General features: G+C 37.3%; 1 protein-coding gene across 2 annotated transcripts in view; it reads left to right on the top strand.

Annotated features, from left to right (window-relative positions):
* Positions 1-25,864, top strand: part of CCDC186 (coiled-coil domain containing 186) — a 37,069-nt gene continuing 11,205 nt past the window's right edge. The window contains exons 1-8 of one of the 2 annotated variants that reach the window (XM_034440171.3): positions 1,098-1,793; positions 16,153-16,814; positions 19,505-19,631; positions 20,238-20,366; positions 20,862-21,074; positions 22,987-23,106; positions 23,571-23,675; positions 25,623-25,721. In XM_034440171.3, coding sequence (XP_034296062.2) covers positions 16,168-16,814; positions 19,505-19,631; positions 20,238-20,366; positions 20,862-21,074; positions 22,987-23,106; positions 23,571-23,675; positions 25,623-25,721 — 1,440 coding nt within the window. In that variant the 5' untranslated portion in view covers positions 1,098-1,793; positions 16,153-16,167. Of the gene's footprint in view, positions 1,794-16,152; positions 16,815-19,504; positions 19,632-20,237; positions 20,367-20,861; positions 21,075-22,986; positions 23,107-23,570; positions 23,676-25,622; positions 25,722-25,864 lie in introns of both variants that reach the window. The other variant, XM_034440172.3, reaches the window with a different exon arrangement.

The raw sequence follows: 25,864 nt of genomic DNA, 5'->3' as shown, positions 1-25,864 counted from the left end.
TTTATGGTTTAATCACAAATGTAGACATGAAAGAAAGGTATTGGTTATATTTAGTCAGACAAATTAAGTATAATAATTTGATAGGGTAGAGGCAATGAGGGATAAATGCTGTAAATATTAAGCACTAATAAGTAAACAAGATTACAATAAAAGCCAATGGCAAGAATTAAGATTGTTGTGTTTACAAAATAATGTAAGTCGCCCAGTCGCTTTGAAATGAGATGGACAACAAATAAATTTCAAAATAAATGAATTAGTTTTCCAAAGCCAGAGAGAAGTAAAATAGTAGAACAGATTTTGTCTGAAGTTTAGAAACAAACAAAATGACAGAAACATAACAATAATTTGTAGTAAGCAGCAAAACATTTGCTGAGCAATGAAACAGTTGCTGGGAATTGGGCAATATATACATTTAAGAATAATTATTATATCAACAGTGGCTGGCATGGAGAAAATGAAGTATGTGGCTGTGTTGTGTTGTCCTGCCATAATATTCAACTTAAACATCTTTTTTTTTAAAAAAGGAAAAACTTTGGGGTACCCATGTCTCTCCCTTATGCAAGAGAGCCCTACATGAGTGGCTGTTGCCTATTCCCTGGGAAAGATGGTAGTCCTGGCATGAATGCAGCTTTAGAACCAATAGGAATACCCAATTGCTACAATATACATGATAACTGCTCCTTTGCAGATCAATGGGCCAAAGCTCACCCCAGCAGAAGGTGCATTCAAAACTCTGGTTGAATATGCAAGATCCTAAAGCTGCTGCCAGGAGATCTGAGTTAGAACTTGATAGTGCATGCAATGCATGCTGAAGAATGTGGACACCTGCTGGAACAGCTACTATTGCTACTTTGCAGGATAAACAGGCGCTGTGGGGCTATGACCCTAAATCTTGCCTGATTGCACATGTGGTAGTGTGACAAACACCAGCTGCCTGTACTGTATATAGTTTCTTGGAATCATTCCAAGAGGCTTGAAGAAGCGAGTCATCAAGGAAAGCAGTTCCAGCTCCGTGCTAAATATATACAACATGGGTGTTGGGCACGTCGATTTCTTCCGAATCATGATTGGAAAGCTTCAGCAGGTGAGCTAATCTCGAAATATGGCTTCTACATGCGCGGTGCCTCTATAGAAGCAGATTGCCCGGATTCGACGAATGCCAGGCTCTTGGCTGAGATGCTTAGCCCTTCCAGCGATATTGTTCGTGAACTACGTTGCAGTGAGAAAGCTCTGCGCTTCGACTCCAATCTCTTTCCAATCTCCACAGACTACACGGCAGCATCTCTCCGTGGCGAGCTTAAAAATCGGTAGTTTCATTCAGCCAACGGATCTAATCCTCGAAACCCGCGCGATCATCAAAAGGCAGGGCCGATACTCCCAACCAGACTGGTACCAGTGGGAGGCATCGCTCCCCCCGCTACCTTTCTAGAGATATGAATCGCAACGCCCCGATGAATGACGAGATGCAGCTTTCGGGCTGCCGACCGGGGAATTAACCCAGGCCTTTTCTCCTCCCCCTTGCAGGCTGTTAATCGGATCTCGCTCCGCCTTCACTCCGCCTCTCCAATGAAGCTGCTCTGGATGCCCGTGGCAGCCATCTTTGTTGATGTGTCAGCTTTCAGTTCCTGTGAGGGAGGCTGCAGCAGGAACGAGAGCAGCGAGAATGGCTCTGTACCCTCCCGCTACACGCACACCCACCCCGTTACGCATTCTGGGTCTTCGGTTCTAATTAGCAATGGGAGAGCGGCTACTAATGCAACAGATGCTCCGGTCCCCAGCCTCCTAGCAAACGGGTAAGCGCTTCCCCACTGGGTTTGGGAACATATTGGGAGATCTGATGAGGTTTCGGTCACAAAGAATGTAGAACAAGATAGGCAGGATAAGGGAGAGGGAGGGGTGCTCGGATAGCCGGCAGGAAAATCTGCTCTTGTTTAGAGGGGTAGATTCCCACGACTTGTTTTACCTGCTTGCTCCAGGGTTTTTGTTTTTGTTTTAATCGGGAAAGGTTTTCGACGTCAGACACTGATCATTCTACGAGGCTTCCTCTCTGCTCCTCCCGCGGAGCCCCGCGTAGGTTACTAAATGGGGTTCCATAGGGGCATTCCTTCTTTGCCCTCTCGTTCTCGTATGAAAGCACCCGTGGGCTTTTGTCATTTTTGTTAAATGTTGATGGACGGTTCGGTTCACATTGGATAAACTCCGATGGAGTTGTTCTACCAGGAAGTAAATGATAGAAAGGTCCTTCAAGGTGTTGGCTTCAAGGTCAGATGTGTAAGCAGTGAGGAATTTTATTTAATTCCTTAGGGGACTGATGCCTTTAAGGATGCCTTTGTACATATTGGCTGGTGCTGCCTCCTTACCGTTAGGCATCTGAAAGGTGTCAGGTGTAAAATCGTTTGAGGTCTCTCATGTTTCAGACTTCTGATGCGAACCCGTAGTCTCAGAATATAACCATTTTAAATCAAACCCACAAAGATTGAAAAAAGATTATGTGACTCGATTTCATCTGTGTTACTGCAGGATGCTTGTGAAATTTAGATTTAGTATTTAGTTTTGCAAAAGGCAATACAGGAATACATCAGCGAAAAGCCTTCTCTAGTTAAGGCAAAAGTCCTACCTGAAAAGCTTTGGCTACGCTATATATTTTACTTCATTGGTTTGCAATTAAAATATTTTCTCCAATAAATGTTCAATCTCAGTTGCATGACCAAAGGCATAGATAAGAAAAACCTTTCCCCTATGTTATTTCTATCTTCATTTTTCCTTATCAATAGTACTTAGATTACTGCATACAAAGTGCTTTTGGTGTCTTTTTCAGAAGATTTGTGAGCTTCATTATGTTTATTTAAGAGTAAATCCCACTAGGTTCAGTGCGATTTAGTGACAAATAAACATAAGCCTTTGTTATTATTTTGAATGTTGAGCTATGAACAAGGCATTTTGTGGCTTCCCTATTTAAGAATCAGGTAGCCAGATGCTTATAAAAGCAGGTGATATAAGGCTCAAAGTCGCTTGGAAAAGATCCCAAAGATCAATTTGCTCACAAAGCCATTCTACACAATTTATCCATAATTCCTGCCAGTTTTGCCATAGTGAACTTTCTGAACAGCTTTTGTTACAGGCTGAAAGTTGAAGAAATGTGATTTAGCATACTTGAGTAATCTTTTAAAAATTAATAGCTAAGGAATACAGCACCAGATTCTTCATTCTTGCATTTTCTTCCCACATTTTGTGTACCAGGGAAGGGTTTGTTTTTGGTGAAACAATATGCTTGGTAATTAGAAGTATATGACAGCCATATAATTTAAATGGAGTTAATGCTTCTGGGTAAAATTGACTTGCATTTCTTTGATCTGTGCAGTTGATACTTATTATCTGTGTGAACAAAGAGTATTATTCAGTGGGCTTGCTTTGATGATTTTTAAGGCTAGCTTATACAAGCTGCTCAGAACAAATGTAATTGTCTTAAATGACATTTCCTAATTATTTGAACAGAAAAGATATTCAAGACAACTCACAATTGTGTGTTGCACGTACACACGCACACACTCTCACACACACATAATTAAATACACATTTATTTAATCCATAGTAATAATAGTATAGCCCAATAACCAAGTCATTTAAAAAGTCTCATGTATTTATTTTATATAGAGAGAGAAATTGTATTTTTTAATGGACCAGAATACATGGTGTTCTGAATCACTTATTCTATGCTGCCATTCCAAGCTGGTTTCTCTATATTCTGTTTTATTATGTTTATTTAATATGAATCCAATCAAGTTACAATTTGTTGTGAGGGACTGTTTTACCTTTATATGTAAGGTATATTGATTTCTGTGTACAGAGAATTCAGTATACAAAACAGTAAAGCAATGTTGTAACAATCACCCGTAGCTGACGATGGTGATCATTATACTGGTTGCAGATCTTAGTAGTCTGAAAGTCCTGAATTGATTTAGTATTAAACCCCTCAGGGTTTTTTGTTTTTTTTACTTTGCTGCTTACGGTAGTAGTTTTATGATATTACATGACTGAGAATAAGATCAGTTTGACAGGTTAAATGTTTATTTTAATGTTTGCCTTAGCAACAGAACACCATATGAGAGATAAAGTAAAATGACAGATAAAGTAAAAATTCAGTGTTAAAAAACATTGTAGGAATAATAGTAGAACTATACCAGATGTATCAAATTATTTTGTCAATAAGCTCTGTTTTTCTGCCTATTTCTATCTTGATTTATTGGTCACTGTTGTTTTCTCACATGGTAATGTAATATGTGCAACAAAGAAGACTTCCATTTTGAGCCTGTAAATCTTTTGACTGAAAGGTACAGATAGGAAAAGATAGGTCTGGAAGCATTTTAAATGTTATAAGATTTAATTATAATATATAGCCTTCTCTATTAAAAAAAAACCAAGATGTGATATTAAATCATAAAAAAGTGTGAAGGGCATATAAAAATGTAGATTACTAGAAGAATATAAATTAAAACACATGTTAAAGAGCAAGAGAAAATTTAAAAACAATACATTTATCTAAGATGTCCTAAAATTAGAATTTGCAAATGTTGCATTTTCTTCACCCATAAAATGATAAATGAATTTGTGTGGTTTACGTTTTCTTATCCCTTCCCCCCAAACCTGATGATTTATTTCTAATTAGGGATGGACAAGATACAATTATACTACTAATAATTATTGATACATATTTCAAATGTAACAATGATAGTCACTGTTATAATCACTGATAATCTTAAAACATTTTCTTTGAAAATTTACAGTAAATCAACTTTAAAATAATATTTTGAATAGATGGGTGCGCTTGCAGAATTTTCAGAACTTCAGTTTTGACAAGCATCCAACTAAGGCATTGAAGACAATAAGGCTCATCCATGCAAAGCTTGTTTTGTGTTTTCTTCTCTTTGCATGGACAAGCCAGTAACTTGGTGCCCCAGGCATCAAGGCAATAGATTCTGCAGGGCTGCAACTTTGCATGTATACTTGCCAAACAAAACAGAAATCCTGCTAGAATTTCCTGTTCCTGCTGTTAGCTTGTTAATGCAACATGGACATTGATCCTTCTTAGCATGATAAAGCCCACAATAATTTGATATACACTTCAAAGTGTTCATGGTTGAAATGCTTCTGGTTTAAATGGAACATTTGGCCCTTTGGTGGAATTTTCTGTGAAATGTGAAGATTATCTGTGAAGATAACTGATATATTCTCTTTTGGTGGAGTTGTAAAATCTAGATCTACTATAAAGAAGGATTTTTCTTGGGTTTTGCCAAGATATAGGTAGATATTTTTTTTGAAATTTCTGTATTTCTCCTCCCTTCATGCTCATTCACTCACTCCAAGACCACTATCTAGTGTTTTTAAGACAATGAGATCTCAATGAAACAAACTATGTAAGTAATACTCTACATGAAAAGCTCACCATTTTATTAGAGCTTACTATATACTAAACTGGAATGAGTGTACATTCATCTCACACTGTCCCAGAGAGCTTTATTATTCAAATAACAAGTGTTTGAATAAGAGTATAGATGAGTACCATGTTTAAACAAGGTAGAAACACTCCTGTTGTAGCATACTGTATATTGTGATCCCTATTGTCCATAGCAGTCGGTAGACATGATCAAAACTTTTTAATTTCACAACATATGGACAGACCTAACCATATTTCAGTTGGGAAATTGTGACCATCCTAGACCAAGCCAAGTCTAAAAATGCTAGGAATTTTTAGAAGCCTGGCACTCTGACAAATTAGCCATCAATAGACAAATAGGCATAAACAATATCTGCATACTGTGCAAAGGAGACAGTCAACAAGCCAGAAAGGGAATAAAAAGACCTTCCTACCCTAATCAACATCCAGATGAACATAGATTAATTCCAAGATTAACATCAGACCAACAGTCAAGAAGTAAACAATACCTCAACCAAGGAATTGCCAAACAATCCAACAGTAAACAGTCCAACTAAAGAACTTCCAAGACCACTTCCACGAACACTAACAGAGCAAGCAATTAGAATATAAACTAAGAGCAAACCCCACTCCTTACTACTACTGATGATATTATCTAGTTTGGGTAATGAAGTATCTGCAAGAAAAAGACCAAGTCCAGAAATATAAATAGTAGAGTTTCTTTTCCTATGAAAGAATTCCCAGAAAATTTTTTTTCTTATGGGCATTTTGACCTTAATATCCAAGTAGGTAGATCGAAAAAAGCAATTTGCATCATCTAGAATTACTGTCGAGCCCCGACAATAATGCCGAGAATTACCTTTTCCTATGCAACCATCTTCTTTTGAACTCAGGTTAAGTTTCCGGGCCTTGAGAAGGAGAGTGATGGTTGAAATTTTGGAGTTTCTTTGAGTTTTGGCATCAAGTGAAAATTTTAAAAGACTCAAATCCCTTTGACCAGAATAGCTGGAAAGGTTTGTGCATTTATTTTAAAGGTGATCTACTGGAGACCTGATGAAATATATTTCCATTCCTCATCCAAATTTATATTTCTAAATCATCGTAAAGAGTAATGTAACATAAAATATATAAAAATGGTCCTCGGCTTAATCTTAATCTGTTTGTTTAGTGATCATTCAAATTTCTAATGGCATTGAAAAAATTGTCTTCCACCAGCTAGAATAGCGAAAATGTTCCCTAGTAATTCACCGAAATGTTGGAAATGTAAGAATAACTATGGAACTTATTATTTATTTATTTTATTTATTTTATTTTATCATATTTGTATACCGCCCTACTCCCGAAGGACTCAGGGCGGTGAACAGCCAAAATAAAATACAAAGACATACAAAAGTTAAAAACTATTAAAAACAGATTAAATAATTTAGGCTCAAAAAACAAATTAAGACATCCAATTTATCTAAAAAACATTTAAAACCCAATTTAAAAGGGAGAGTTAGGCCAGACCAGCCTGTTGGAATAAAAACGTTTTTAGGGCGCGGCGGAAGATGCGTAAGTCTTGGATTTTCCGTATCTCTGGGGGAAGCTCGTTCCAGATGGCAGGTGCCCCCACAGAGAAGGCTCTCCCCCTGGGGGCTGCCAGTCGACATTGTTTGGCCGACGGCACCCTGAGGAGCCCCTCTCTATGGGAGCGAACTGGTCAGTGAGAGGCTACTGGTGGCAGAAGGCGGTCTCGTAAGTACCCTGGTCCTAAGCCATGGAGCGCTCTAAAGGTGGTAACCAAAACCTTGAAGCGCACCCGGAAGACCACTGGGAGCCAGTGCAGCTCGCGCAGGAGGGGGGTCACATGGGAGCGCCACATTGCTCCCGTCACCACCCCCGCGGCCGCATTCTGGACCAGTTGGAGCCTCCGGGTATTCCTCAAGGGGAGCCCCATGTAGAGAGCATTGCAATAATCCAGGCGTGAGGTGACAAGGGTGTGAGTGACCGTACGTAACGAGTCCCGATCCAGAAAGGGACGCAACTGGCGAATCAGGCGAACCTGATAAAAAGTCCTCCTGGCCACGGCCGTCATATGCTCTTCTAAAGACAGCCGCGAGTCCAGGAGGACGCCCAAGTTGCGAACCCCATCCTCCCAGGAGTACGCCCAAGTTGCGAACCCCCATCTATTATCATCTCTGGTGGACCAGAGGCGAAGAAATTCTGGGCAAAAGTTAAAAAGTGGATAGAGGAAATAATTCAGAATTCAATAAAGGGAGAACCTGAGCAGTTTCTATTAGGGATTTCCATAGAAAACTATACTAAGGAAACATATTATTTAATATTACATATACTGACAGCAGCCCACATAGTCTATGTGCAAAATTGGAAGAAAGAAAACTTACCATCAGAAGAAGATTTAATTATTTTCCTAATTAATTTCCTAATTAATTAGGAAAATCTTAGAGTGCACAGAGATGGACAAATTAACAAAAATCAAGGAGAAAGAGGATACATAATATTACAAGTGTGGTGTAGGTGGTATGAATGGTTGGAAAGTAAGAAAAATGAGAAAGGAATAAAGGAGAGGGGAGAGAAAATATTGAAGATCAAAGTACAGTCTAGACGAAAGAAAGAATGGTGGAAAATAAATCGTTGAATAAGATAAAGTTAAAATATGTGTGAATAGATGTAAATAGTAAGAAAGGATCACTTTGAAGTAGCTGTAGGGAAAAGTGATATATATATAAATGTTGTGTATTTGTGTCTTGTTTTAATGTTTTCAAAATAAAAAAAACTTTTTTTTTTAAAAAAAGAAAAAATTGACTTGCAACCAATCATTGCACTTATGTTTGCCACAGCATCCTCACAGACATGTGATCAAAATTTGGGCGTTTGGCAACCAGCGTGTATTTCCTATAGTTGCAGCATCCCGAGGTCATGTAATTGTCATTTGCAACCTAACCCAGCAGGTTTCCAACAAGCCAAATCAATGTGGGAAGCCAGGTTTGCTTAACTACCGTGTGATTCATTTAGCAACTGAAGTGAACAACCATGGCAAAAAAGGACATAAAATTGGGCAAAACTTACTTAACAACCAACAAGCAATGGAAATACTGGTCCCGATTGTGGTTGTAAGTCACAGCTACCTGCAATAATAATGTGTTGTGAAATCTTAAAGCTTTTATCTGCTGTATTGAAGTACGATGGCCATGTAACTATTGTTTTGAATTAGATAATCATGTCTCTCTCTTCCCAGGTGGTAGGCTATTTTAAAAAAAAGAAGTTAAATACCAGAGTGCAGTGGGAAAACATACTTCTCTGATTGGAAATCCAGAAGTTCTCTGGAAAACCTGTAAGAAGCTTCTGAAAATAATATTAATTGGTTTAATTTGTTCACATATTACTCAATTACGTATTACTATTCTAGTTATACTCACCATGATCAACTACTTGGTGAGGATATTACTTCTCTAAAGATGGTCCTTGTGCTAATATGGCAGAAAGTCTTAGGTCAAAAATATTCCATTTTTTTTGTTCAAGCCCCATTATTATATTAAGTATACAACTATGTTGCTTTGTTAGAGTGGTGTGATCATTGATCTGCTTACAATTACATTTACATTAGTTTTTATATGTGTACTGTGTAGTTAGTGCTCCTAAGATGTTAAGGCTGCAAAGGTTAGAGTTCTGGCAAATCCCTTGATAGTAACTGCAATTCCATAGTGTCATTTATGCAGAGTAAGGAAATGTAGTTGGACTAGAAAGGAAAGTTTGTTGATGTAGTTGCTAGTTTCTATGTCCACAGTGGTATCTGAAATTAATATGTGTGTTTACAGCTGATATGATATGGCAGATGTTGGCTTTATTGTCAGGTACCTGATCTAATATAGAGCTTTGATATTAATCACTGCAATCTATGTAGAAAGAGAAGTTTTAAAAATGAAAAGAGCTGGGAAGAACTGATTTGTCAAACAGCTAGGCAGGGAAGTATCTTCAATTTTACTGAGGAGTTCATGTTTAAAACATGGTCTTTTCAGAGGATACAAAGAGATTTATCTCTTCATGCTGGCTTTCATGAATGGAATCATGTTCCTTCTTGATTGGCCACTGAATGAATAGACTGAATTTGTTAGGGAAAAGGAAACCTGCTTTCATATAAGTTGGCATGAAAGACCTTTGAAAGCAGAGGGATGGCAGTACTCTAAAATATGAAGCAGATTGGATTCTGTCATACTCTTTAGTTGGACTGCCGTGGCGCAGCTTTTGCTATCGTTTTGTAGTTTTTTCAGAGTGGCTGGAGTGACTGCCATCATCATTTGGTGACCTTGAAATTAACCTCAGAGATGGGAATTAATGAATAAAGTATGATGTCAAATAAATATATAAGACTGTGATGTATACAAAGAGAAGTAATTCTTTCTGCCTTGAATGCCTTGTTCCTCAACCACAAAATAGTGACTTGGTGTTATTGGAAAGTAAATCTCTACATATATTCCGAAGAATCTTCTTTCATTATGAAATGAAAGTCGGAACACCTATCTTAGCATTCTCTTCTGATGCCAACTTCTAAGGATAAGGGAAGCGTAGCTTTGTAGCTACCCATAAGGTTAGGACTGATCTTCTCCGTCTCACAACTAGAATATGTTAGAACCATGTGATCTAACATGAATAAAACATGGATCACGTAGAATGGAAAAGAAAGTTAGCCGTAGTTGCAAGTATATGTTTGTTTTCTCTCAGTACTACTTATATGCTCTACTCTGCACATAAAAGCCTCCTACCATTCTTGAAGTAGTGTAGGGTAGGATATTCTTCACAACTACCACAGGGTTGCCTAAGGATTATAGCTTTGAGCTTCTTTATATCACCGAGAAGTACAGGCTGTATAGCATAATTTTATCTTCCTTTCATTATTATTCTTTCCAACTTTTTAAATATATATGTGATACTACAGTTCATATTTATTATTTCAGTTTTCATAAATTCCTTGCTCCATTATTAAGAATCTATTTATTATAGTAATTTCTACATAATGATAAAATATATTTACTTGCTTTGTTCCAGGCGTTAATCCATTTTGTTATTTATTATCTCAAGGCTGGTCAAAATCCAGTGCACCTAAGCAGTTTACTGTAATTTTAATTGAAGTCTGTAACTAAGCTTTGGTCAAAGTACACAACTCTGTTCATTATAAAAGAATTCATGTAAGAATACCCAGGGCAAAAGATAAATAAGTTGCAATCTTACAGTTTGGAAAAGAGTCCTGAACTCTGTACAACTGACTTTTTATTGTGTGTATTTGTGCAATAAACTAAGAGTAAATCCTTGCAACAAACTCTTTGCGGAATGCAGACATTTATTTCACTGGATATAGCGGCTGTTTCACCTCTAGGAGCCTCTCGGTGCCATAAACTTTAAAAGTAGGAATGATAAAAGAAAAAGAAAAAAATTGTACAACTGGGAAAAAAACAAACTCAAGACACCAGAAGAAAATCAACAGAAGTTGGACAACTTACCTGTCCCAAGCCTGGGAAGGAAGATAGAGATCAAAGACTTTTAAAATTACAGCAGGATTGGAGCCATACAGCTCTTTTCCAAATCTCCAGATCATTCTGTGCAATAATAAATCTAAATTCCATGCCTATTGAGACACTTCTATCTTTTTTTATGTCTCAGAATTGTTGGGTTGTTTTTTTAATTTTTTTTTTTTTTGAGAGAGCTCAGATCCATTATTATGAACATATTTACAGTGAATATTAAAAAGAAAAAATTCTTCGAATATCTCCAGCCCACTTTGCTGTCACTTCATTGCCATTTGCTCCCCACCTTAGGTTTTTGAGATCTGCAAGTTTCAGACATTTCATCTTGACATCAAGTTAGTAAACTTGCTTCTTTTTAAATAAAATAATATCTCAACTAATTTGCATCAGCTTTGAGCCAGCTGGAAGGTTGCTATCTTTGCTGGAGGGATGATTCAGGGGGCTTCCTTGAATCATCGCCCCCACCCCACAAAGAAAGTCTCTTCAGAACTGGGTCAGGGTCACCTGGAAGAGGAAGAGGAAGAGGAACCTGGCTGAAGAGTTATTTCTTTAGCCTATGAGTGGTGGGAGGACTGATCTGAACTGATTGGGGATTTGCCTAATCCAGCATAGTTTTTCTCTGTTTTTATATTTGCCAATGTTTGATATTATATCATTTGTCCATATAAGCATGGCATGGCATTTCGTAGTTGTCACATTTCTTTTTTGCTGTTGTTCTGAGTCATATCATATTGTGCAAATTCATTCAGTTAAATTTTATTCGCTCATTTCTAAAATTAATTTTACCCCCCAGCCCTTGAATATTTGCAAATGTCCAGTGTGATCCTCAGACTGAAAAGTTTGAAGATTTCTGCTCTAGCTTAATAAAAAGAAAGATTGGGGCGACATAATAACTGTTCCAATATCTAAGGGATAGAGTGGGTCAATGTATTGTACAAAGCAGCTGAAGGCAGAACAAGAAGTAATGGATGGAAACTAATCAAGGAGAGAACCAACCTAGAACTAAGAAATTTCTTGAAGGGAGAACAATTAATGAGTGGAACAGCTTGTCTTCAAAAGTTGTGGGCACTCCATCAATGGAGGCTTTTAAGAAGAGATTGGACATCCATTTGTCTGAAGTAATTTAGGGTGTCTTGCTTGAGCAAGGGGGTTGGACTAGAAGACCTCAAGGACCCCTTCCAGCTCTATTATTCTGTTCTGTTTTAAAGAGGGACACTTTAAAAAAAAAGTCAAAAGATGGTAACGAAGTTACAAAAATCTTATATAGTTCGAATGCTTACCCATTACCACTCCCTTTTTTAAAGAGAAAAATATTATTTTAATAGTATGTAGAGAGTTTTAGAACTTTGGTAAGAATTACCTGCTGTATAAAACAGAACAAAGGTACAAAATAAAAAGAAAAGAATATAAATGAAAGAATGGATGTTCTCATTCCCTATGGCAGTGATGGCTAACCTTCGCATGTGTGCATGCCAGCACCCATAATGCAATGCATGGGCCTGGTGGCTCAGCAGACTAAAAGCATTGTGATTAACACCAGCTGTCTGCAATTACTGTAAGTTCGAATCTCACCAGGCTCAAGGTTGACTCAGCCTTCCATCCTTTCTAAGGTAGGTAAATTGAAGACCCAGTTTGTGGGGGCAATAAGCTGACTTTGTATAAATATACAAAAGTATGAAGGCTATTGCTTAACGCATTGTAAGCTGCCCTGAGGCTCCGGAGAAGGGCGGCATATAAACCAAATTTTTAAAAAAGAAAAAAATGCATGTCCCCCCTGCATGCGCACGTGACCCCCTGGGCGACCCCCTCTCATGCGCTCGAGGGGTGGGATTCAAAAATTTTAACGACCTGCACCACAGCCGGGGGGGGAGCGTTTTCACCCTCTCCAGGCTCCGGAGGCTTTTCTCGAACCTCCGGGAGAGTGCAAACAGCCTCCCCAGTCTGTTTCTAGACTTCCGGTACTTCCAGTAGGTCCATTTTTCACCCTCCCCAGACTCTGAGCCTCCTGCATGTGTCCCGGCGCATGCCGAAAATCAGCTGGCCGGTGGGAGGCATGTGCGTGCATGCGCAGTGGAGCTGAGCTGGGCAATGGCTCACGTGCCTGCAGAGAAGGCTTTGCGTGCCAGCTGTGGCATGCGTGCCATAGGTTCGCCATCCTGCCCCTATGGGTTCTGGCTCTATGCTTTGAGGCTATTTTCTTCAGTCACTCCAACGAGTGATGGAAAAAAGATGCTTTTTCTCATTTAATAGATGTTTAAGATACATAGTTCCTTCAGACCAATTTAAACTCCTTGGTTAAGAAGTCTTCATTATGTATATATTTTTATATTTTATATTTCATTATGTATATATTTTTATATACCATTCAGCAACTTAATTTAAGATGTATGACCCCAGACAGTTTAGCAATATAATATAGTACAGCCTCAGCTTATTTTATTTTATTATTTTGTTTTATTTTATTATATGTTTATTTTATTTACAAATAAATCTATAGCCTTTTCTATAAAATCTATTGGTTTTTTATATCTGGATTACATTATTTTAAGATTCATTTTCAAATATTTCCAATTCAGTTATTCCATGTGTAAAAAATGATTGGCACTAAATATGTTTCTGTAATATTCGACAAATATACTTGTTTCAAATCTACATTTGGAGATGATGAGATGGTATTTAATGTTTCTGAATATTTTTCCAATAACTTTTGATGGTGCTATCTAACATGAATAAGTGGAACAACTTTTAAAGGAGGTGTTCAACTCTACAGGAACTTTCCCTAACTAGAGCTGAGAGCTGTCAAGATGTAGTCATATAATGTATGTATAATATATGCTGGAGTCCAGCACTCTTGGATGATAGCTATGGTATAGTCACTTTGCAGTGAACCTGTTTAATGTTTCTATTGTAAGATTTTCCTCACTTTATTAGGAATCATTACATTTTATTTTAAGAGCAGGAATAGTTCATGATTATCGGTGATATACTGTACTATGAAAGCAGAATAACTTGATTTTTCATTGGGCTTGGAATAGTTTTCCTATACTGCAGATCTTGTGTTCAAGCTAATGGGAAATATAATTCTTCAACCCGTGCACTTATATCATAAGGCAAGGAAATTTGTGTTGTTAGCCAATCCTGTTTTGTTCATAGCATTAAAGAGCTGGCTGTAATGCATCCTGTTTACTTTGTTCTTTAGACTTTTTAACACATTGTGAAATAGGAAGGGAGGAAGAAACCTTTCTGTGGCCAGTACTCAGATATGGAGTGTTCAAAGAGATTTCATATTTGCTGTATTTATTTTGTCTATTCTAGGAGACATAGACTTGGCAGCTGTCAAATCAATGATTTCAACATTTTCCTTTTGTATCAGCCCCAAGTATGTGTTTATGCAAGTAGGGAGAGGCAGGTTTTGGGGTTCAAGGAAGACCAGTTGTGTTTAATCATACAAAATAATGACAAGATTGCTAGCACTTTGCATTATTTTACATATTCACTGTTAATAATAAAAATATAGTGTTTCTCATCAATATATGGATAATGCATACAAGGTTTTCTGAATTTTCAGTGTCTAACATTTTGTTTTAGCATCTGGAACTTTACCGTGTGCAATACAAACCAAGGAAGTCAAGGTTCAGTGGTAAAAAAAAAAATCCTAAGCTTCATATTACTAATTATTAGAAGAACTATATATTAATCTGTTTTACAACTATCTCTTTCTTGGCTTATTTTATATTGTATTGTGCCAGGTAAAAGTCAAGTCAAAACTTTTTTGTGTTTTGGCATTGGAATTGGGTTAAATTTTTCTCTCAACTTTGATCATTAGGAGTTTGAATGTTTTGAACAAGCCGAAGAACATACCCTGTTGGGGTCTTCCTTGAAACTCTTTTGAAGAGACCTGCCTTCTTCCTACATACATATACAGTGCTTTGGGGCAGGTAGGAGACGGATAGTGTTGAAGCCATTTGGCAGCGCTATTGCTATGTCTCCTGTGTTAAAAAAGAAGCAGCTACCTAGGAGCTTCACCATGGTCCATTTGCTGAAATTGAAGCAGCAATTTTAGATCCAGATATCCCAATCCTGCAAAGGAAGTGGATAGGTTGATAGGAAGAGGCTGAACAGGCTTTTGGGCAAGCATAAATTGCTTAATTAGCACAGTCAGGTAAATTGGACATGTATCCAAATATGGTAGTTATCCGGGTGTGGATGCTGCTCTCACCACCATGATGATTTCCTGGTTTGAATCATATTTATATAAAAAGGTGACAACTATGATTGGTTAGGTCTGTGATGGCGAACCTATGGTAGCCATATCAGTTGCATGCACGTGCCGGCCAGCTGATTTTCGGGCCTTCTGGGCCCACCAGAAGTAGGGAAACAGGCTGTTTCCTGCCTCCGGAGGGGCTGGGGGGGGGGAAGGCCTGTTTTTCTTTCTTACCTGGCTCCAGATCCCCTCTATGCATCTGCGGAGGGCGAAAACAGCCTTTCCCACTCCCTCGGAGGCCCTCCAAAGGCCTGAAACGGGCCATTTACCAACTTCCGATGGGACAGGAAGTGACGTTTTTTGCTGTCCCCAGCCTCCAGAGACTCCTAGAGAGGCTGGGGACAGCAAAAAACGTCACTTCCTGTCCCACCGGGAGTTGGGAAATTTCAGGCCTTTGGAGGGCCTCCGAAGAATTGAGAAAGGCTGTTTTTGCCCTTCCCAGATAAATAGAGAGGATCTGGAACCAGGTAAGAAAGAAAAACGGGCCTACCAGGCTATCACGTGCCAGGAGCGTGGGCGGGGAGATGAGAGGTTGCGCGTGCATGCATAGGGCAGGGCGCATAGAATTATTGGTGTGGGCACGTGCATGAGTGACCCTCTCCCGCCCCGCCCCCTCTCCTGGCACGCGATGGCAAAAAGGTTAGCCATCACTGCCCTAGGTAATATGGGTTATTTATTTAATTGGCCAATGAGTTGCATACATAAATGTGGTTGTTCTTTTTATTCTTCTGGTTAAATTGTGTCAGTATGTGTGATTATGGGCTATCAAAAGAGATTAAAAGATTAAAAAGTATCTTCATGTCTTTCAGTTAATAGAACTAACTAATGTTCAAGCAATGCCATAATATTTAAAAATCAGCAGAATATACCTGAACATAGATTATAGTACCTCTTGTTTGTCTATATGATAATATGGATAATTTTATTTCTAGATTCTTGGTGGAAAGATGGATGAACACTTACCAGAACAGCACACTACTCCAAGGATGGTCAACCTATCAAAGACTGGTAATGAATCTCCCATTTTACCAAGTGTTGAAGAAGCTGACAAAAAGTATGATATTCAGGATGATGTACATATTGCAGACACAAGATGTGAAAAAAGCACTTTAAGCATAGAAAATAAAGAGTTAATACTGGATCCCACCTTTTCATCTATTGATTTAAATGAGGATGGAGATGTAATTGAAGCACAACCTGCTCCAAATTTTAACAGAGACTGCTGTGAGTTAAAAGTAAAAGAATCCAAGGAAGCAGATTGCTTGTCCAGTGAACAAAGTGAACAAAAGGTTTTGAAAACAGAGGACAAAAATCAATCCTTGACGGACCTATTTCAAGATCATGTGAAAAGACCTTATGGGGTCTGTTCAGAGAGCCCATATGACACGGATTACACTAAGAACCTTATCTCAAATCTAGAGAATGCTTCCTCTCAGGAGGCTTTGCTAGAAGAAATTGAATCTGAGCTCCTGTCAACAGATTTGTTGAAAAATCCTACACTTTCAAACGGAATATGCAATACCAAGGCTACCTTGGCTGTATTTGAAAAATGCATTCAAGATAAATATTTACAGCAAGAGCACATAATAAAGAAGTGAGTACTGTGTGAATAGCTGTATACTGCCTCTTAAACATTTTTGTGGTCTGTAATAGATTTATGGTCTGGATAGCCATAATGATATAATCATACTGAAACTGATAGTTGGACAAATATTTTTGAAATTTTGAGATCTAGGACTCCCTTAAGGTAACTCTTTGGGAATGCGAATGCCAAGTTGTTTCTTAATCTGCAAGAATTGGGCAATGTCAGCCCAATTTCTGTGTTAGTCATATTTTTCAGTGTAATTTTTGCTGATGAGGAGATACTTTGCATTGAAAAGTGAAATAAAGAATCTTCCATTGTCAAGCATTTCCTTTGCTATGATGGGATCCTAAGTACTTGATTAAGAAATAAATTGTAGTCTAAAACCACAAAGGCTGCCTGAAATTATGCAGCACCCCTGCTAAGATGCATTGTCATCAGATGGGACAATTAATGTAACATTGTACATCAATATATCATGGATATTTATTTTTACACTAAACTTGAATTAAGGTTAGGTAGGAATAATTAGCTATATAAGATGAACTTGCAATAAAAGGCATAACCAGAAAGAATTTAGTTTAACATGAAATGAAGCCCTTTGCAAAGTCACCATTATATCTTCTGTTTTATATTAGAGAAAAGTTGCAGTTGGCCAGTGGAGCTTCATAGCTAATTCTTAGCTATAAAATTACCTTTATCCAAAGGTTGAAATGATACTGTAGAAGTAAACACAACAGTTGCTAAAGCATAGCAACCAAAATACAACACACAGTTCGCCTATCAGAATTTTGTCAGTTGACAGGGCATTTGTTGTTGCATAGTAGCATATACAAAGTCAACTGAAATCTGTAACAATTGTACATTTTTTAGACATGGTTGCAAATTTAAAATAGAGACACTAAATGGTTATTGTGATTCCCTATGAGCATATACTTCATGAATTTTTCAAGGTAATTGGATCCAAGAAGATTGATTTATTTTTATATCTTAGATTTGACTAACCATCTTGAGTCATATATTGAGTGGTAGGTATATAAATTCATTGAATATAAATAAATGTTCTTGGATTAATCAATGTATTGCTACTTATACCTGAAGCACTTTGCAGAGCCCGGGTAGTGAACTTTTTTTATTAGGCTTATCAAAGTGTAAAATATAAACGAAAATGAAAATAGTGCAAAAATGGGGAAAGGCAATGGGGAAAGAAAAAGATGTAGGCTAAAGGGGGGAAAAGAAAGAATAGATTTTTTTTTTAGTGCATTATAATAACATCATAACATTACAGCTTCAATTTTTTACTTTTACATACTAATATGTACTAGCCATTCTATAACAACAAACTTATGTAATTACAGAACCCAAAGTCAACCCAGATCATGACCTTTTGCGAAGCAATGCAGGATTATTCTTCTTCTTCCTTTTCCCCTTCCTCTTCCTCTTCTTCTTCTTCATTGCCTAATAGTTTTGATAATTTCGAAACATGTTACCTTTGCCTTGAATATAGCTGTTCTAGATACCCAGGTTGTGTTGATTGGTTATATGACTTTCTAGCTTTTTCTGTCCAGACAGTTTCTTTAATATACATAAAGGTAGTGCTCAAGTTACAACCTCAATTGAGCCCAAAATGTATGTTGTTAAGTGAGTTTTGCCCCCATTTTACGAGTTTTCGTGCCACACTTATTAAGCGAATCATTGCACTTGTTACGTTTTTGGTTCATTTTCTTAAAAGTGGTTGAATCTAAAAAGCAACTTTGGTGTGAAGATAGCAATTAAACTGGGTTCTTAATGTTCTCTGAGTGTGGCTTTCTTCTTGCAAATGTTTTGTTGTCACACTGGGTAACATTATCAGCACTTTGACATGGAAGAGATACAGGGTGTATTACCAGCCTTGTGTGTGTGTTTGGGCTGGATCAGTGGTATTGTTTCTTCTTTGATTGGCAAGCTATTGTCTTGTGCTTGTAGTGATTAGGTGCTGGTTCGATACTTATCTTGGGAGTTGGTTAATGAGGATGTGGTGTGGCCCGTCTGGCCCTTCCTTTGAGCTTTTGTTGTTGCTTTTGAATTTTGAAAAATAAATGGAGTTTATTTCTATATTCCTGTTAATTGTGAATTTGTCAGAGTGCCAAGCTTCTAAGAATTCTCTCACATGGAATTGAATTCACAAGAGAGGAAGGAAACAGTGACAGGCTACCCTTCCTAGACATATTTTAATAAACAAAGAAAATAATGCTAACTGTAAGACCAAGTGCATCATAAAGCAATCCCATTTTAATTGAGTACTGAACTACCTACAGCACAGAAAAGTTCATAACAACAGATGATTGTCAAAAATGATTGTGGTAACCTAGAACTCCAGGAAGGAGAAATAAATATACAACATGTTCTAATTAAATGGATACTCTGCAACTTCATTTTTTTAAAAAAAGCCTATTCATGCAACCAACCAGAATGCTTTTCCTTGAAGGTTACAATTGGCTCTATGGCTTCTGTTTTTAGAGGCCAAGTCTTCTTTACCAGGCTTTTTATCAGGCCATTTCAACTTGTGGGAGTTTAATTGTATTTTATTGCTTTGGGGGAAGGGCGCCACAGATCTTAAATAAATTTCTTGGTCTCTATAGTAGTTTCAAAGAGGACAAGAGGACTGGGTTCACAAATGTTCACCTTGCCTGATCAATTATTTTAATTGTTTTAATGGATAGATTGATTAAAGAAAACAAGAAGCATCAGGAACTAATTTTGGACATTTGTTCAGAAAAGGACAACTTAAAAGATGAGCTGAAGAAGAGAACAGAAACTGAAAAGCAACACCTTAATATAATTAGACAGGTAAGAGTTTTATGCTGATCCAAGTTTCTTCAGGAAACATTGTGTATTTCTATTTATAGTTCTAAAGTGATGTTCAGAAAATTAGATTTCAGATTAGTCTTTCCACAGTCTAAGATCAATTTTTTTTTTCCTGATGGACTAAATTGCAGTGATTTTTTTTTCAATTGCAGAGCAGGGTTTTCAGAAAGGAAAGGAAGTGACAATTCATCAGCCTTGCTGGACCATATTTAAAATGATGTTTATATGCTTTATTCCTCTCTCTTCCCATATTGCATGTTAATGGTTCTTTGCTTTCCAATCGGTGGTTCTGAAATTTCTGAACCCTCTCCAGCCTAGATCCTATATGGATATTCAATCTGTTCCAAAACTATTTTTTTAAAAAAATAATAATTTATTGCTCAATAAGTTATCGCTGCAGAATTTCTCAGATACAAATTGGTATGTTGGTCTCCAGTTTTTAAATTCTTAGGTTTAACTTTTTTCTAAGGTATATAAATGCAGAAATTATGATTTCTAATATGTCAGTTTTTAAGATCTTTCTTCAAATTTTACAGATTATGTAATTTACATATACCTATACATACTGGCATTTGTTTTCTTTTACAGCTGGAAATGAGAGTAGAAGACCTCCAGAAAGAAGCTAAAACACTTAAAGATAAACTTGTATCTCAGGATGCTGCTGCAAAAAATGCTATACAGCAATTGCACAAAGAGATGGCCTTTCGTACAGATCAGGTAATTAATCAGGTGATAATTTCCTAGTTTAGAATGTACGCTATTTTGACCCATCACATGTTTATATTGTCTATTCCAGAGTTCCCCAACCTTTCTGGGTTGGTGGAGGTGGGGGAGGGAGGTGCCTTTACGCACGCATGTGCACATGGGAATGGGGCTGCGAGCGCGCGCATCACAAATAGGGCCATGAGCATGCCTGCGATGCAAACTGGGCCATGAGCATGTGCGTGACCCTAGTGCGAGTGGAGTTGTGTGCATGCGCACACACTTGCATGCACTGGCCAGCCACTCACGCAGCCCACAGGTTGGGAACCCCTGGTATATTCTAACTTTGCTGGGAGCCAAGTTAATAGAACAAGTTCCTCCCAATTTTCTAGGAAACTATGTATTTTGTAATCCTTCAATTGATTTTTTTTTTTTTTTACTTTCTTTGGAGGAGAAAATAATATTTGCTCTCATGTCTAAAAGTAAACTTGTAATATTTGGTATTCTAAGGCAAACAAGAAATGTGAAGAAGCCCGTCAAGAAAAGGAAGCTATGGTCATGAAGTATGTTAGAGGAGAAAAGGAGTCCTTGGACCTGAGAAAGGAAAAAGAGATCCTTGAAAGAAAACTCAGAGATGCAAACAAAGATATTGAAAAACATACTAACAAAATCAAGCAGCTTTCCCAGGAAAAAGCAAGATTGCACCAACTATTCGAAAGCAAGGTATGCTATTTGCATTGATGTTCTTTTGGTAGTCACCTTGAATACAAAAAAAAGAGAGGCAAAAATGATGATACCATTTAGTTGTTTCTTGCACATGAAGTGCAGAAAGAAGTTAAAATAAAATGAAGCAGAGGAAAAAAGTTTCAGTATACATATTATATCTATATCTGTGATGAGTTGGATTCTTTTGGGACACTTAAAGAAAACAATTACCATGAATGGAGGAGCTTGCCTAAACCCAGACTGATTTCTATGAATTAATATGGTCCGCCAAAGAACTACTGATTACCCAGAATTCAAGCCATGGGAATATTTTTAAAGAAAACTATGGGATTCAGCTATCCACCACTTGAGCCTTCTTAAACTTGTAGGATGCTAGCTTTATATCTGTTTTTTACCTACTCATCTGCCTAGAGTACTTACCTACCTACCTAGTTTCTCACAAAATAAGACATCCCCTGATAATAAGCCCAATCGGGCTTTTGAGTGTATGGCAGTAAGGCCAAGCACTTATTTCAGGGTTCAAAAAAATATAAGACGGTCTTATTTTCGGGAAAACACAGTACCTATCTGTCTATTTGCCATAGAGTACTTACTCACCTACTACCTTCCTACCTATTTGTCATTAAAAGAATCTCAGGAGAAGAGCAGAAAATTCATTACAGCAAACTGCCAGCCAAGTATAAAAGGAGATGTATATCCACAGTCTTCAAGCATATTGACATTCATGACATTATATTGCTTACCTTGATCTATTATGCAAATAAATAATATTCTCAAATTGTGTATTTCTATCTGTGTTACTTTCTTGAGTATTTTAATTTTTCTTAATTTATGGAAAAAGGAACTAAGTCTAGCTCCCTATAAAATATTGCTGGCAATAAGACCCTATTGTTGTTTATATGTCATGTCTATTATAAGATAGTTTTCTTGACCCTCTAATTTTATTCAGGCAACTAATATTTTACAGAATTAGAACTATTTCACTATAAAACAAAGAAACAATGCTATGGTGTTGTAAAGCGATAAGTTGAAAAAGGAGTTACTTCATACTTCCGTTGCCTGATCACTTTTCTGTATAGTGAGGAATTTGCTGCCCCCAAATGGTGAAATTTGAATTAGGTGTAGTCTAAATTATGTTTAAAGGCATGTTTATATGTGAGGTTAAAAGTGTTTGTGCTTTTAACAAAGGAAAAGCCTAATTGATCAGAAGGCTGATTTGCAATATTTTTTTCAGTGTAAGATTTATTTTTTGTAAAATAAAAAAAAAAAGGATTTACCCAGTGGAGATAACTAAAATCAAGGTGAGAAAAAAAAAAGAAAAATAGCAAATGCTTTAATGAAATTGGATGTGATACCATATATAGCTTTGACATTAGCATCAGTTACTGAAAGAGGTGGCAAAATTCAAGCAAAGACTAAATGGCCACCTGCAGAAATGCTTTAATTCAGGGGTTCTCAACCCCCGGTCCATGGATCGGCAGTGTGTCCACAGCATGCCAGCAACTGGTCCTCGCAAACAAGTGAAGCCCCAGGCAGCATGCAAAACCACGCCCACTCCGGTCCGTGGAAAAACCTTTTTCCATTGAACCAGTCCCTGGTGCCCAAAAGGTTTAATTAACATTTATATGATAAGTTAAACATCCACTTCCAATTCTACAATTCCCTGATTAACATTATAATATCAATCACATCACATTGTACATTCAAGTCCTTCAAGGAATTAATATTCCATTGTCAGTAGATACAGACAGGTAGATTTCTTAAAAGTCAAAAAAATCCAATTATTTTATGCTCCACTTTGGTTAAACCATTATGATTACATTTATTGTTTGCAGAATGGTAAATTAAACTTTTTATTAGTCCATAATACTCAATTAACCTCAGTATTCTAAAATTATCCTTTATAAAGGAAAATGAAACCACCAGAATGTCACGAGATATTGAAAAATTAAAAGAAGAAGTCAATTCTTATGTGATCAAAGTAAAATGGGCTCAAAACAAATTAAAGGCTGAAGTGGATTTACACAAGGTCAGTATGTTTCATTTTATAAAAGACCTCTGAGGGTTTTAAGATCATCTGCTTGTGAAGGAATTTGTTGTCTAATTCCTCTATTTAATTTTTAAGTTTTTATGTTAACTGAATGGATACACAACTTTTTGGGGGGATCTTGGGTCTTTACTTGGGCCTTTTAAAATAAGATAAAGATACTTGAAAATAAGATAATTTAACCAATTTGATCATATTAATTTCCATGCATTTATTTTTATTTTTTATCGGTGTCACTTTAAACACTTTGGACAAGAAGATAGATAATGACAATGGGAAAAAAAATTCTACATGTGTGGCTTTGGGTGCATCACATTTGGGAGCTTCTCATTGAGCCCATCTGTTCCACCATGAATTGAAATAGAATGCTATCATTTCTGTGTGGATTTTAATTTACCAATGTTTTCATTTAAATTACTGTTAGTAATTATTAAATCATTTTCTAGGAAACCAAAGATCGTCTTAAAGAGGCAACAGCAAAGTTAACTCAAGCCAAGGAGGAAGCTGACCAGATACGAAAAAATTGCCAAGAAATAATAAAAACATATCAGGTATGATCTAATTTCACTTTCATATAAATCTTTTCTTGCAATACAGAAGGGTAATCATTCTGTCTGAAACTCAAGAGTGATGACATAAAATACACACATATCACAGTTTATACATGATGATACAAAAGATCATGATAATTTAATCTAATATAGACTTGATCCCTGTGCCAAATAGTTATAACAATGTCATATGTTGTCACTAGTTCATCTTTTCTCAATATCTAATTATTTTCTTAAAATAGGCAGTTTTATATCCCACCTGGGCTTCTCTGTAGAGAAACTGGCCAGTTTCTCTACAGAGAAACTAGACAGTATTGCATTCTTTAAAAAAACCTTCATTGTTTTTTTATTAGATTTAATAAAAAATTTTAATAAAAAATTAGATTTCATTAGATTTAATATTATTCAATATTAATCAATAATAATATTCAAGTTCCTCTTGAGAGGAGCTAAATATAATTTTCAGGAAAGCCATACTAACTTATTTCCAGGAGGGCAGTCATCATCCATCCCACAGTGAATAAACACATGTTCTTGATTTAACATCTGATGTCTCTAAACTTGCTCACTTATTGTTGGAAATGCCGATTGCTCAAACCAGCTATATCTTTAATAGATCAATATATCTTTGGCTAGTCTAGAGAAAAGAAGAACTAGGGGTGACATGATAGCAGTATTCCAATATTTGAGGGTCTGCTACAAAGAAGAGGGGGTCAAATTATTCTCCAAAGCACCTGAAGGCAGGACAAGAAACAATAGGAAACTAAACAAGGAGAGAAGCTGCCTGGAATTAAGAAGAAATTTCCTATGAGTGAGAATAATTAACCAGAAGAACAGCTTGCCTTCAGAAATCATGGGTGCTTATCACCTGAAGTTTTTAAGAAGAGACTGGAGAGACACTTGTCTGAAATGGTATAGGGCCGTGATGGTGAACCTATGGCACGCGTGCCACTGGTGGCACACGAAGCCATATCAGTGGGCACATGACTATTGCCCTAGCTCAGCTCCGATGTGTGCATCTGATTTTCGTGCCTTCTGGGTGCACAAGAAGTAGGCAAACGGGCCATTTCTAGCTTCTGTGGGGATGGGGAAGGCTCATTTTTGCCCTCCTCAGGTTCCTAGAAAGCCTCTGGAGCCTGGGGAGGGCAAAACCTGGGGCTTCCACTCCCATCGGAAGTTGGCCAGCGGGCTGTTTCCGACCTCTGGAGGGCCTCCGAGGGGCATAGAGAAGGCTGTTTTTGCCCTCCCCAGGCGCCAAGAAAGACTCTGGAGCCTGGGGAGGGCGAAAAACGGGCCTACTGGGCCTACTGTGCCATTGCGTGCCAAAAGTGGGAGAGCGTGGGGGGCACTTTGAATTATGGGTATGGGCACACTCGCACATGACCACCACCCCCCGCCCTCCCCCCCGCTTTTGGCACACAACGGCAAAAAGGTTAGTCATCACTGATATAGGGTCTCCTGATTGAGCAGGGGGATGGACTAGAAGACCTCCAAGGTCTCTTCCAGATTCTGTTCTGTTCTATTCTTATTCTTGTGTCATAAATTTGCATATATTTGTCCCACTTTCAAAGAAATGTGCAAAAGGAATTTAGTCATTCCACAAAGTCCCACATGTTTAGAATGTGAGGGAATGTGTCATTCTCACTACAGAAAGTTACAAAGGGACTTTGTAACTTTGCTTATTTCTTGCTGGTATAGAAAGCAGCTATTTGTTTCCAAAGCTGACTTACTAAAACAAACAACTTTTAGGTTGACTGTAAATAAAAGAGACATAAATAAATTGTGCAACAAATAGGTTTTAGGATGGATATTTTACTGTATAAATTACATCATCAAGACAATTGAGATAATATTTATATAGATATAGGGTTCTGGAGAGGGCATTTAAGTCTGCTTCATAAGCTCATCTTCTATGTTTTTTCAACTTTTAAATTGTAATGTTGTTAGGAGTCTGAAGAAATTAAATCCAATGAATTGGACCTAAAACTTCGACTTACCAAAGGAGAATTGGAGAAACAATTGCAAGAGAAATCTGATCACCTAGAGGTAAAATGTATTACTTGCACCAGTTTTTGCTTTTTTGTAAAAATTAAATATTGCTGCTAGATTATGAGAAAAAGAGATTTGATAAAAATCACATCTAACAGGAAGACAGGTGAAAGTCATTTCTCCAAATTAAACAGAGATAT

This window comes from Pantherophis guttatus, chromosome 6 (assembly GCF_059756535.1).
Source record: "Pantherophis guttatus breed Tessera chromosome 6, ASM5975653v1, whole genome shotgun sequence".
NCBI lineage: Eukaryota > Metazoa > Chordata > Lepidosauria > Squamata > Colubridae > Pantherophis > Pantherophis guttatus.
Note: the sequence above shows the minus strand (reverse complement) of the source record. Positions and strands in the feature narration are given on the sequence as shown.